This window comes from Solea senegalensis, linkage group LG18, assembly GCF_019176455.1.
Source record: "Solea senegalensis isolate Sse05_10M linkage group LG18, IFAPA_SoseM_1, whole genome shotgun sequence".
Lineage (NCBI taxonomy): Eukaryota > Metazoa > Chordata > Actinopteri > Pleuronectiformes > Soleidae > Solea > Solea senegalensis.
The window spans coordinates 14983192-14997984 of NC_058041.1; the positions used below are offsets into that span (position 1 = coordinate 14983192).

Here is a 14793-nt window from a genome sequence, read left to right on the forward strand (position 1 = left end):
GGCAACGTGTCCTGATTGACACCATGATTAGGTTTGGGCTCAAAAAGCACCTGCTGAGGACGAGGAAAAGATACAGATTGCAGCATAAAAACACACCAGTGTTTCTTTAATTTGATGGTGTAATTGTGCTCACCACGACTAAATATGTTCTCACTTTAAGAGTAAATTAGTCTTAAGGAACATGATGAACCCTCTCCTCGCCTGAACATCTGATCACAGAAGCGAGACAAATGGCTTATTTGAAACGACAGCCTCATCAGTTTTGGGTCCGGTTCTGTCAAGACGGCTGGGATTTTTATTTTATGTAATTACGTGTGTGTGTGTGTGTTTTATTGCTCATTTCCACCGCATACACCTGTAATCAGGAAAACAAGCAGGAGCCATTTAACAGCACAGCAGGGAAACAGTGGAGCCTGTATTCATTGCATCATAGTGTCAAGTTAAGAGGGTGGTTGTTTATAATTTGACGATTCATTAAAAGGTATTCATGTTTTACAACGCTTATTGCCAGGGTATCGATGAAAAATGAGTGCACTATGATTAATTAAAAAAAGAATTAACACGGGAGCCCTAGAACCACATCATTTCAGACATACAAACCCTATGCATTTGCCAACACGTCCCATTCACATGGTGATCTTGTTTTCTGGGAGATAACGCAGAAATATCTGACTTTGAAATATCAAATATGCAAAGAAATGTTTTGTTTCACAAACAAGTAACGTAATTAATAAGGTTTAGCGGCATCACAGGGAACTGATATTGTGAAAAAAAATATGCGTGCAAGTGCTTATGTGTGGAGAATATAGAGTCCGTATCCAATGATAAGACTCCACAGGCTTTGTAAGTTAATAGCATACTGGACTCTTACGAGATGGTTTTAAAAGCATATTAATTAGACTGTAAATTGAAATGTTTGAACAAACAGCCACTCTAATCATTTCTGCACTGTCTGTAACCGTGTGTGTCTGTCAGCTCACGACACAGGACTTGGAAATTATAGGGAGTAGAAACAAAGGAATGGCTGCTTATTTCCCTTTTTTTTTTTTGCATGGAAAAGTTCTTATGTGTCATGTCCTTTTTAAGCTTCCATCAGCAGGAACCCCCGATCTCCACCTCTCCCCGGGGTCCAATTCCTCTCCGTCCTGCCTACCCTATCCAACCGTCCAGCCTTTCATCCATCATCCATTCATTTATCCCTCCTTTCCCAAGTCCTGATCCATTCATCCATAGAGAACACAGTGTAGGAGCAGAGGAAGGGACTACGTTGGAGAGGAGAGGGAAGAAAATTTAACGGGAATGGAGAGGTGAGAGGGAGAGGAGTGTTCGTGGAGGAGGACAGATTGAAAGAGGAGAGGAGAGGATTGTGGAAGAGAGACAGTGTGACCTTGTGTTAGATTGATGCATCCCTGGAGGAAAGGGATTGTTGTCCAGTCTGTGCACACACACACACACACACATCGGCTGGTACAGCTATTCCTGTTAGGACAGTGCATTTATTTCCATTTATGTGGACAGCCAAAACAAAGCAGTACCCAAAACCTTCACCAAACCCTAACCACAATCAAAATCTTAGCCGTAAACCTAACCAGTTCCTTAGAAATGAAGCTCTGTCTTATTGGGACCAGGTTTTACGCAAGCAAACATACAGGAACACACACTCTCCGCACATGTTGACTGCATCATACTCTCCATCATAAGAACACATGGCTTGTTTGTATTGTGTGAATTCCCACCATGTATCCTGAGACCAACTAGTGACAGATTACCACTGTCAGCCATGTTCATCCATGTTCAACCACAAAACAGCCGCAAACAGACCGGAGTCGGAGATGGGGAGGAAAGAGTGAGAGTCGGGAGAATGGATGAGCCAGAACAATGACAAAGTGGTTATTCCCACATCATTGACCCTGAGTGTGTGTCTTCTAGTGTGATTTTTTTTTGTGTGTGTGCTTGTTCTCGTCACCTCCTCAGAACCTTTCCTGGTATAAACATCATCATCTATTCAGGACCAGTCGTCCACAAGGGAAGTAAAGCCTTGTCCTAATGAGGCGTAACCTCATTTCTGAGGTTCTGGTTTAGGTTAGACATCAGAGGTGAATTGTGGTGAGGTTAATGTTATACATTAACAGATTATAGTTGAGATTAGGGTTACAATGGGGTGGGAAATTCCAGGCAAATTTCCAGAAACTTTGACATGGCAACGTTTGGAAATATTTCAATTTGGAAGTGCTCAATGAGAATTAACTGGAAATGTTAGATAATTAAAAAAGACAAAATAATCCAATTAAAAAAAACATGACGTGTGTGAGTAAAAGTACATCAACGCTTATTTCTTTGAGTCCTCACAACTCCAAAGGGCTATTAATAGGGTTTAGCAGTTATTAGTTTTAGGGTAACACCAAGGCCAAATTGGATGTGAACATGCTCTGAAGCATTGTGCTGGTTAAAATTGTGTACATAAACTTGTGTTGTACTCAAACTGCCCTAGTCTGCTGTACATGCCAGTACCCATAAAGATAATTCTTCATTCATTCTCTCTTTACTGCACTGCTGCATGTCTGCTCATTTCTCCCTTATTATAAAAGAACAAAGTGCACTCGGAAAGTTAATTGAATGTAAAAGCTGTTGGAAAAACAGTTTGGGCAATGTTTGCATATAGTGGATGGTGGGAGAGGGAGCAATTAAATCGGAGAATATAAGCATATCAAGGTAATATACAGTATATACATTTTTAAGATGTTTTTACGTTATGTTTGAACGCATTTTCTTGCCAAATTTGCTTGCAGATTGTGGGTGATTATGAGCACTTAAACATGGCAACTGGGGAATGAACAATTGACATGAGCACCAAATGGAAGCAGAGCAACACTTCCGGGTACTTAAGCGTCCAGTGTGAGCAGTCATAAGGTTTGGGGCTAAAGGTATTGCGCTGAGATAGTTAAAGGTAGTGTAACAGGCTAGAAAACACAAAATACAACTGCACATCACATCCCAACTATAGAGATGCATGCGTGTATGTGCCTCAGGAGTTGGTGTGGGTAAAAGCAACAGATGTCAGCAGCGGCACGGAGAAGAAAAAATAGGGATCAATATCAGATGGGTAAAGAGAAATAGGCAAAGATATACCAATCTACAGAAAAAACAGAGATGGAGGTATAAGAGGGGGGTGACAAGAGCTGATGAGATGACGGAGAAAGAAGTGGGCAATCCCGAGCATATATGAGACAGAAATTTACTCTATCTCTAGTAATAGGTGTCATCAAGTGGCTCATACTTTCTGAGGTTTTGTTTTTCATCGTCTGAAATGCGGCGAGAGACGTCAGCAGTGATTCACGCTCTGTAACGTCAGGTTTTTAAATGAAAGGGGTGAAAATATCATTTGGTCTAGACTTGCTGGAAAGATCTGTGACAACTGTTAGACAATCAATGCGAGAGGTGTAGGCTTGATGCCAGTGTGGCCCCAATACCTTCACACTATCCATCACAGTTCTCATGAAGGGTTAGTCATATTCCAGTCCACTCTTGTGTGAGCGCTGGATCACAAAGAAAATGTCACATAAATATAACTTGTGTGACTCACTATGTCAACACATCACGAATTCCGCAACACTGCATTTTCACATTGGGATGAAGGACGGTGCAGTGCAGTAAAATCCACATTCAAAAGTATGTTTTTAAAGGGTTCACAAGAAAGGAAAAGGTGCTTTTTAAATCAACATGGTCATTTTCACTAAAGTACATGTCATTATTTCAGCCTTGGAGTTAAACAAAAGACTACATGAACAGCTGAATAATGCAACATTAATTACGCAAAACTATATTCATAAAAATAAAAAAAAATAAAAAAATTATTAGTGTATTTTCTTAACCAAAAATGACACTAAACTACATCTCAAACTACAGATGGGTTAGGGTTTTCACTGTAAACATTTGAACAAAGGATTGGGGGTCACTGGTACCAAAATGATGGAGGACCCATTTTATAAGTCATGAAATGTCTGTCCGGCCTGACAGACATTTCATGGATTTTCTGATAAAAGCGCATCAGAATGAAACCCCCCAAAAACCTGAAACAAATCTCCCAAATTGAATGTGAAAACCTTTGAAATTGAAAACCTTTGTTGTCATTGCACATTCAAGCTGTACAGCGATATTGGATGCAATCCTGACAGTGCCATACAAACATCATGGGCTTACAATTATAAAAACTACTGATAGATAAATTAATAATAAATAAAATGTATATGATTAAATAAAGCTGGCACAATAAGCATTAGAAAAGAAAAAAGTTACAAAAGGACAAACACACGCAAACATAATGCAGGCTACAGCTTGAATTGCACATTTTGGTCTCAAATTGTGCAAACTAATGCCTTATGGACATTTGTGTCCATATCTATATCCTCCACATGAGTCACGGAGGACGCTGGTGCCAATCCCAGCTGACACAGGGCGCCAGTCCATCACAGGACTACACAGAGACAAACAACTATCCACTCTCACACACACGGTCAATTTTAGAGTGTGCAGTTTGCCAAATCTGCATGTTTTCAGGCTGTGGGAGGAAACTGGAGACCCCCAGAGAAAACCCACGCACACACGTTCTGACTTTCAGACAGTTCCTACAGTCATCACGCATCAGCCCAGTGTCTGTGCCTGCCCACTGCTCCATTGACTCCCAGAAACACTGAGCTTCCCTGGAAGTGATTTTGTCGCATTCATCCAATCAGCGTCTCTCTCGCAGACAAAAATTGTGTCTGACAATCTGCGATAAACAGCTGATTCTGAACGTACAATGAACAGTACATTTATTCCCATGCCATCACCTCTGGTCAGACGGTTCTCTTGGTATCGACACTCTTGCAAATGAGAATCTATCGGTTATTATCCAAGCATTCGACAACTTTACTTGCAGTCACAGTTTCACTCTGAGAACTTTAGGCAGTATCCGGAGAAAATGTGTGGTTATCTGGTATCTTGGACACTTTGGCATGCAGAGAAAAACCACCGACTTCACTTTTAGTGGACAACCTGTTCTACCTCCTGATCCACAGCCTTGCTCTTAATGTAGGATGCTGTACAGAGCTGTGAGTGTGATTTCATTCACAGTGACACCTCAAAATTGCTTTGGAAAAGAGCCACAGTCACACTATGAACCGATATTTATTCTTTTTTTTTTCTCGTGCGACATGCAGAAAGCTGGCAGGCCAGAGAAAGACACGGTGCGAGGAGCAACGGATAAAAAGACAGAGGCGGCTGTCTGGTCGTATCTGGATGAAAAAGTATTGTACGGACAAGTAATCCCCACACTCACACAGACACACAGTTCCATTGTCTTGCAAGATCACACACAAAATCAACATTCATATGCATAAAGGTTAAATAAAAGAGCAGCATGAAGACAGAGACTTCACTCTCAATATATGGCAACTCAAGCATCACTCACTGATCTTGCTTTACATGCACAGATAAGTCACATTTAATTAAAGCAACCACTGAAGCACCACCTACACATAGCGGGCTTCAAATGAATTCATGATCAGTCAAATACAAGAATTCCCTCCGCCTCGGGGGTTTGCATTGCACTCTTCTCTATTGGGCTTGGATGATCCTGATAAAACCTTACATCAGTAGAGTGAAGATAGCCGATTCATTATTCAATCACCAGTGGACAGTCCCTGCAGGATCATACCCTGACAGAGTTGGGACCTAGACAAGCTATAGCATCTCCAGGAGAACAGGTGCCATTTCACCAAAACATAAGTCTGTGCCAAATGCAGGCCATTTCACAGCCAGTATGTCCATGTAAGGGTTATATTCCAGCTGACAATATGGCTCCCAAGTGGGTTTGCCCATGGTTTCCATGTTGGCCCCACCCGTGTTTGCCCACTCACGCCAAATAAGCGCCCACTAAGTACTCAGGTAGCAAGGAAAGGGCACATAATGTCAGCCCAAATACTAAATTAAGACAATTTGTGTGTCTTGATTAAGGGTTCAAAAATTCCACAAACACAGGTTGTGTCGAGCTGCACACAGCAGGCATTTTGAGTCATGGTAGAGAAAAGCAAAATGGCACAACGTAGTTCAAAGTGTCCAGCTTCAGGCAACTTGAGGGATTTACTTCCAAAGAAGGCATCAGACAAGGAGAAATTAACTTACATGCAAACTCATCTGTGAAAACTAGTGCTACTTAAGCACTGCAAAGACCCTTAAATACACAGCAGGGTGCAGATGCTATAGATTATCTACATCTTGGTTCTGAAATCACTATTATCCATGTTAAAAAAGATAATATAGCCATCATCTTCTGAACTGATGATCGGATAAGCCCTTTGAACAGCAACCAATTTTGGTCTCAGACTGAAATAAAGTAATGATGGTTGCGTTCCATGTATCTTCCTTGGCTGAAACGAAGAAAGAGTGAGATGAAAGTGTCACAGGTTCCACCAAGCAAGACTGCAATAGGATGGTAAAGTAAATGACAGAACTTGCGAAACAGCTCCAGAATAAGAATATATAAATAAATAAAAGAAAACGGTGAGCAGAGGGTGGATTCCTTCATCTAAAATGGACTTTTAGGTGCAGGATTGCTAAGTTAAGGTGAGCCAACTCGACCAATTGACTGACAGATAATGAGTATTTCTTCCTTTTAAGAGGCAAGTTCTGGAACCAAGCAATTAGAAAAAAGAATAATACAATAAAGGCATGATAAAACAAATTCAACATGGTTTTACCCTTTTTATACAAAGTTTAAAGTTTCTATGGTTTGGGCTTTAATGATGATCGTGTCATCGAAAATCAATAATGATGTATTTTGTTTTGGATAATTTAACTTGCAGATGAGACTCCTCACACCACCAGGCCATTACTCCTCTTATTTTCTTGTCTGTCTATATTAAAGTATTTTCTATGATGTCAGTTTTCCCAAACTGTGGTTAAAAAGTCAAGGCTGAGGGCAACAAGATTGATTGTTCATTCATTCATGCATTCATTCATTGTTGTCTACTGCTTTATCCTCCAAATGGGAGCTGCTGGTGCCAATCCCAACTAACTGACAAGGTGAATGGTGGGGTACACCCTGGACAGGTCGCCAGTCGCAGATCGCAGGGCCACCACTAACTGAATTTAGTGAATTTAACCTTTTGGACATGCGGGAGGAAAACCGCACACAGTAAGAACATGTAAACTCCACATGGAGCGTGTTAAATACAGATGAAAAATAAACAAATACAAATCTGGCATGTGCCTCCAGGTATTTCAAAAGCAAGAGAAGAGAAGTGGCTCTCCGCAGAGACTACTATTACAATGATCTATATGTTATCACTGATTTCAGTAACATTATGATATCGATCAGTTATCACACATGTCATGTGTCAGTAGAGAGGAAAACAAACAGGTTAGTTGATTGGACACACTGTGTACTCTCTCTCTCTCAGCCGGAGATGGAGGCTCATTAAAAATCCTGCTGGAACTCTTGTCACTTGGGAAAACCAACACTAAATGAATACAAGTCTCTTACTTTGTGACCCTGCTAATCAAAACACACTGTGCTGGTGCTTATGTCAAGTGAAGGTCCAAACAGCCAACAATCAACTGCTCATCCTGGGACTGGAGCTCATTAAAAACAGACGCACACTCACGCAATGCTGGAAAACTGAATATTGTCTGTCCACTAGAGACTGGGGCTTATTAGAACTTACTATTCTTGCAGATCCACCAGAACAACTAGTGTTGACACCCTGCCGACAGTTTAGGAAACACGGCTTTATAGGTGTGATTGAAAGCAGGTGGACAGGGACCATGAGGACAATAGAGGAGACAGATGGTCCCAGTGAGATCTGAATGGAGGGCATGTCTACAATCGTATACATTCGCTGACAACGGATTCTCTAATAACGCACATGTGCACATTTACAGACACACTTGGTGTGCATATGCTCAGCTTCTGCTGCAGCAGAGACGCACACCACACTCAGACGTCCTCCTTCGGCTGCAGCTGCCGTCAGCTAAATGCCAACCAGATAAATCTCAAGGACTAAGAGTTAAACGGAATATTAAAATTCAGAGAAATCGAGCAAAAACAAAGAAAGAAGAGTATTGTGTAGAGCTTTTCCCATCAGTGATTACTTCACTTCATTTTTTTTTTTTATCTTGCCATTTTTAACATTATTTACCACTGCTCTATTTCCGCACCAATAACTGCTACCTTCTTTCATTCTGAGGTGAGAGAAGACAAACTATGCTTATGAGGATTATACCATTGGTGATAAAACCCTAACCTTCACCATTTACACAGCAGTTTAGACTCTCATTTTGTTAAATAGATATGTGACATGGGTATGTTTTCCTGTAAATAGAAATTAAACTTCATTTACGCATATCAATCTCTACATTAGTCCTGCATCAGGTCTTGAGTTGTGGAACCTGGAGTATATTAATCTCCCTTTTTTAACTCTTAACTCAGGCTGAAAATATAGGTCCCAAATGGGTTTTTCCATGGTGGCCCCACCTGTGTTTGCCCACTTATGACCTTTTCCATGCTACCTGGGTAGTAGGTGCTAAGAGGGCTTGAGCTTGAAGTGGGCAAATTGCCCTTGTGGGCAAACATGGATGGAAACCATGGGCAAACCTGGCCCACATGGACATATTGGCTGGGTGATCTATTATTGACCAATGAATTTCAGAAAAAGCTAATTGTGTAACAGGTAAAACTGTATTTAAATTTAAATTCATGGGCATGGAATTAAAAAAAAAGAACTTAACAGAGTCTGACCTACTAAAAGCTGTTTTTTCTCCTGGAGACATTATACATGTAAATGCTCGTACAGTATGTTTAACATCTAAATAAGATTACATAAGTGTTTCATTGTGGAAAATATCCAGTTTCAATGTTCAGTGTGTAAGAATCGCTCACATCTATCTGCAGCTGAGACTGCAGATTGACAGGGAACTACAGTGGCCTTCGCGTACCACAAAGGACACTTTCAAAACACACTTTAGCTGGTTTGTCCTCTCAGGCTCGTGTAGCTACACGGCAGCACATGATAGCGACCTCCATGATACGAAAGGAAATGTAATTCTAAGGCCATGAAAGTCAACCAAATTCAATTTAAAAGTGAGTATACACTTAAAGGAACATACTTAGGTTAAACACTGGACCTTGTAACTGCCTAATGGAATATAAATGGGATGATTATGGAACCCCAGACATGACATGGGGCCACAAAATAATAATTTGTGGCCATGAATTATTATTTTGAATTATTATAAAGATATTCTCCAAAGCCTGGTATGGCAAGGAATCATTGTTACCGGAGTTAAGATAAGTTAGAAAGTCATTCACAGATTTGAACTTCTGTGATGAATAACGTTTAAACGAAACACTGTTGAAACACATGCAAGACATATTTATATCAAATTATATTGTATTAAACCATGTTTTTTCCAACGGAGTGCAAGAAAATCCTTAATCTGTATTAGCAGACGTGTGGGGTAAGAGTAGACAATAAAGAACAAACAAACAAACAAACTGGCACAGCAGAGTGAGAGCAGAGCGAAGACAAACACAAGGGGGTGGAGACTAACGAGACACAGGGAACACTAATCAAGGCGGGGCAGGCAATCAAAATCAGAGGCAGACCAGGCAAAGACAGGAAGTAGGTAACATACAAGGGGGAACTACAAAGTAAAACAATACAAATAACAAGCAAAGCTGAAATAACCACAAAATAAATCTATAAATACCCTATGTATGAGGATATAAGTAATATAAGTAAAATATGTCCTATACTTGAGATGATTCTGAAAAACTTGAGTTGTGCTTTAGTAAAGGAAGCTTCATTATAGCAGATTCAACAGGTCTGGAAAATAAGACACATTACTATTATTATTATACATTATTTTTATTTGATAAAAACTCTATTTAATCTTTTTAATTATTGCTGTTTTTATATATATTTTTTTTTTGTCTTCCTCTCAATGGGACACAATGTAACAAAGTAATGATTTGTTGATGGACCGCTGCAACCTCACTTTTGAAGTTGTTTTATCATTTTAATTTAATTTAATTTAATTTAATTTAATTTAATTTAATTTAATTTAATTTAATTTAATTTAATCAGTTTATTTAAAGGGGACAAAGTACATTAATCAACATTTCAATTTAAACTTCAAATGTAAATGTGCCATTGTTAGCAAAATAGTAAAGTTACATCTGTAGTCCCACACAGGCTAAATACATAATAAGAAGCACAAAAGATATTGGGATTATATGTTTGGTTAACTTTAATCTATCATTTAAGTTTGGTTATAAAAGTTTCTCTAAAGTCACTGGGAAGGCTGTTTGTTTGTTTTTTACAATATAACAATGGTGATAACTGATGGGTGTCTTGTAAAGCCATGAAGGTTAGGCACTTATGTGCATGACAGGCAAATCAAATCACATAATATACTGTAGCAATATCAATAAAAGCAAAAAGGGCACTGTGTCTTTTAGGCCAGAGGTTCTCAAACTTTTTATACCAAGAAAAAAAATAATAATAATCATACTGAACTCTCGAGGTAACGCCATTATCACCAACGTGGTGTAAATAGGTGGAGCAAAGTCAGCTACTTATTCCCAATACGCTATTTTGCGCTCTCATCATCCTCCTCTTCCTCACATATACTGATCACTAACGCCAAATAAAGAAAAACAGACAGGTTTGGTTACAGGACCTATGTTAATAGATGTGGATTTGAGATAGAGATAATTGGCAATGGACCTGTGAAGAAATCAGGCACAAGTTCTCTCACAGAACGAGCCGACTAAATACATTTTACTCTTTAATGAGTTGCAAAAAGACTGCGATGGTGTACAGTCAAGCTGGCATTCGTCTGCTTTGCCAGAGCAGTGTTGCAATTAATGTCTGCACCAAATCCCAAGCTAATACATCCATATTGCAGTGTGGGCCAGAGGAGTGGACAGACTGGAATCTATTGCTACAGCCATGGCGCTAATGTGCCTATAAATAAGAGACACTATGCATCTTGCTAGCATTTGCAGCTTGCAGCCTGAGACTGACACAGGGGAATGTTCATGATATTGCAGATAATAAAAAAAAAGACTACAGGGAATTGTGTAATAGAAGGTTAAACTGGAGAAACAACAAATTGTGTTGTAGTTTTAAAAAAAAAAACAGGATCAATAATCAATCAGGGGAATGTTCATGACACTGCAGCTGACTGGGAACAAGCCTGATGTCATGAAAGTAAAGTGTGTCGTTCTCTAATAAAATCAAACTTTATTCATCTCACGAAGAGAAATTATGTCGACTGAAAATGTAAGAAAGGTTTAATGCAGCAATGACCATGAGCAGTGTCATCTGGGAATCAAACTCACGGTCTCACACCAAGGCCCTATACACATGACATTCGAATGTGTGTCTTCTAACCAGACAGTGCTTCACTACATGCATTTACACCTGCATCTCCGGTGTCCACATCCAAATCAGATTGCTATCCAATCACGGTCACCCCCCCTCTTACGTCACCTCCCCCTCTTCTTCTGCAAAGACTTTAAACAGCAGACGACAGCGTCACCTAGTAAGGAACTCCTCTTTGCTTTTTGAAGCAGGGGAAGAAGTCGTCTCCGACAAGCGAGAACACTTCTTTCACGTTAGCTGTGGAGCGGAGACATGGAGACTGGCTGCATTTGCACTTCTGTTCAATGTGATCACAATCCGTCTCCGACCACCTCCCAAAGTGATTTGGCAGATGGAGATCCCACTCTGATGCGTGTTTGGTTGTATTTACACCTGTTAACTCGCAAGCGGTCAGGTGCTATCCGATTGTAATCCGATCACAGAAAAAGCATATGAATGCGAGGTGTAAATGGTGATGTTGATCAAACTAATGTTTTAATATGCTATTCTCCTGTACTCAGCAATGATGTACGTGAGGGCAGAATTCAAGATAAGTGAACTGTACTGGAGTTGATTGTTTCGACAAATGTTTCTTCACAACTCTGCCCACATTTTGCTGCAAGTTGTTATGAGTTTTCAAACTTTCCAAACGAATATTTCGATGGTTGCTGTAGAATTAAAAAAGAAAACTGACGGCAAGTAAAAAAAAAATTCTCAATTGGTAAAACCTTAATTGAAGTTCAATCAAACTAAAGTAAGTGATTTATATACACACAAGTTGCTTTTTGTTTTTTTGTCCACCATTTTTCTCATGAGGTTTCACGATGAAGGCTGTGATACCCGATCTCCACCTAACTATGGAGTACAAAGGTTTTTAATCAGCTTTGTTTGCTTCACTTCTGGCATCAGTACAAGTTACCGCGTCGTAGCCGTGCCTCGCCACTGTCCCAACTTTTTACAACTTGGGACAGTGCTCGATATCAATCTGTATTATTCTTTTTTTCTGTGTTTGTATGTACTTAGTTCGAGTAATGAAATAAAATGAGTTCATTAATTAAATGATCACATGAAATGAAGGGTTGTTTAAGAGGGACCGAAGTAACAGGTACAGAATACTAACCCCCGTGATTGACGTTGTGATTGACCTACACAGTGTTTTGTTTTGTTTCTGGCACGTTCGTGCCACATCTCATACACAGGTGACACACCACCACAGGGCAGAGGAACCACCCGTGACCTTCGAAGCGGGTTAACCCGATATTTGAATCCAGCTTTACCCCCGAGAATTATAGTGTGAAATAAGGCTGCTTTTACCTTCCGTGTCTTGTCCAAGGCAGGAGGAGAGCAGCAGCAGATAAAGGACTCCTGTTACCATTGTACGTGTCCATTTGACACGGCCCCGCAACAGTGGCCTTGTCAAGTGCGCCCTATCCATTTTCATCACGCTGCTTCACCAGACGTCCAGCTGCAGAGACAAGGGAGACAACGTAAACACAGGTCAGTCCCAATCACTCCCACTCTTAAGTGCACCGGACAATAAAAAGCAGCACAGAAACAGCTGGTGTCCTCAATCAGCTCCTAATAACCAATAGCGGGGGATGACAACATTTCAAGTACTTCCTTTCTAGGCTGTAACACTTGTGCTATGGCTTTTAGCGAACAGCGATGGAGAAGCACATCTGTGGAGAGAGAACCACTGCAGTCATGTGGAGTTTGATGAAGCTGAACTGTGTGAATTGTGTGCCCGCCCCATCCCGATACAGAAGTAAGCTTTGAATGGAAATATGCTTCCCACACTGACAGTGCACTCCATTACATCCCTAAGGTGAAATGCTCTCACAATCTATTGCCCCAGATGGCATTTAATATTCATTTTGTGGTTGCACTTCACTGCTGCAATGTCGCCATCTAAGATCTTTGATCAATCCTCGTGTCTGAACATCAAAGTAAATGATTGTTTCACAATAGCAGGGACCGCCACCACAGTGGGAAATATAGAAACCATGTAGATGATGATAGGGAAGGAAATATGTTTTTGTGCAACGTGAAATGCCAGTGGTATCAATGGCAGTTAAAAATGTTCATAGGCAGATAATGGATTGCACTTTCCGAACAATGCTACACAGAAAAATAAGTGTAGCTAAAGTTATGATTTATGGTATCCCATACAGAAAACTTGTGGTGCATTAAACTGAGTACTCCCTTCCAATACTCATTTTATAAACATCGCTCCCCTGCTGGAAGTTGGAGAACATCAAATGTCCACAGTGTGAAAAGTGTCCATTTATGAAAATAGCAATTAACTGAAACATATATTTTGGATTATGATAGGTTGGTCCACCCTGCCTCTCACCTAATATCAGCTGGGATTGGATCCAGCTTCCTCTGCAAGCCTTAAAGCAGAGGCGTCAAACTTAATTACAGAGGGGGTTTAAATTAAGGGCCATGTGCAAGTCCAGGGCCAGATGAGGTCATTCACAACAAAGCAAGCTTATGGATTAAATAAAGAGACAATTCAGACATCAAATATGAAAAAAAAATTGATTCACGCAATGGATACTGTTTGTCCTCCATCCATCCATCCATCCATTTTCTACCACGTTATCTTCCACAGGAGGGTCGTGCTGCGCCAATCTCAGCTGACACAGGGCGACAGGTGGGGTCACACCCTGGATGGATCGTCAGTCCATCGGAGAGCCACATATAGAGACAAACAACCATTCAACCATTCACACTCACACCTATGGTCAATTTCGAGTGACCAATTCACCTAATCGCCATGTTGCATGTTTTTGGACTGTGGGAAGAAGCCGGAGAACCCGGAGAAAACCCACGGGGAGAACAAGCAAACTCCATGCAGAGAGGCCTTTGTTCCTTGTTATTTGGTTTTCCCAAAGAATAGGAGCGATACATATCAACATTGGATGACTTCTAAGTTATATATACATCAGTTGGAATACTCACAAGACAGCATAAATGTAGAAGAGAGGTGAATATTATGTGGTAAATAATGTATGATAGATTTTCCATGGAAAACAAATTATTGACCCTACTACTGCAGATTGTATGTGCATGTTTGCAATTTTCACCCCTTTCAGTGGCTATGTTTGTATTGTAAAGACACATAATGTCTTTCAGGGGACTAAATTGTACATAAACGTTTGATAAGGTGCAAAAAAACGGACTTCGCTCCCAGCACGGACCCTTTTAAGTGTTCATCTGTATTTCTATTTTTGAGTGTGCAGTGCTGACTGTCAGGACCTCATACAACTACACTTAAAAATAAACCTGACCTTGCTTCATTTAATCATAGCATGATTCATTCAGTATACAGCATAAAAAAAAAGACGTCAAGAAAATAGCAGAATAACAACCCCAGCTTTAACAG

At 40.2% G+C, this 14793-nt stretch overlaps 1 protein-coding gene across 1 annotated transcript in view; it reads right to left on the reverse strand.

Annotated features, from left to right (window-relative positions):
• Window positions 1-14793, reverse strand: part of LOC122759230 (protocadherin-15-like) — a 226307-nt gene that overhangs the window by 178327 nt on the left and 33187 nt on the right. Inside the window, exon 2 of the mRNA XM_044013918.1 lies at window positions 12720-12870. Coding sequence (XP_043869853.1) covers window positions 12720-12846 — 127 coding nt within the window. The 5' untranslated portion in view covers window positions 12847-12870. The remainder of the gene's footprint in view (window positions 1-12719; window positions 12871-14793) is intronic.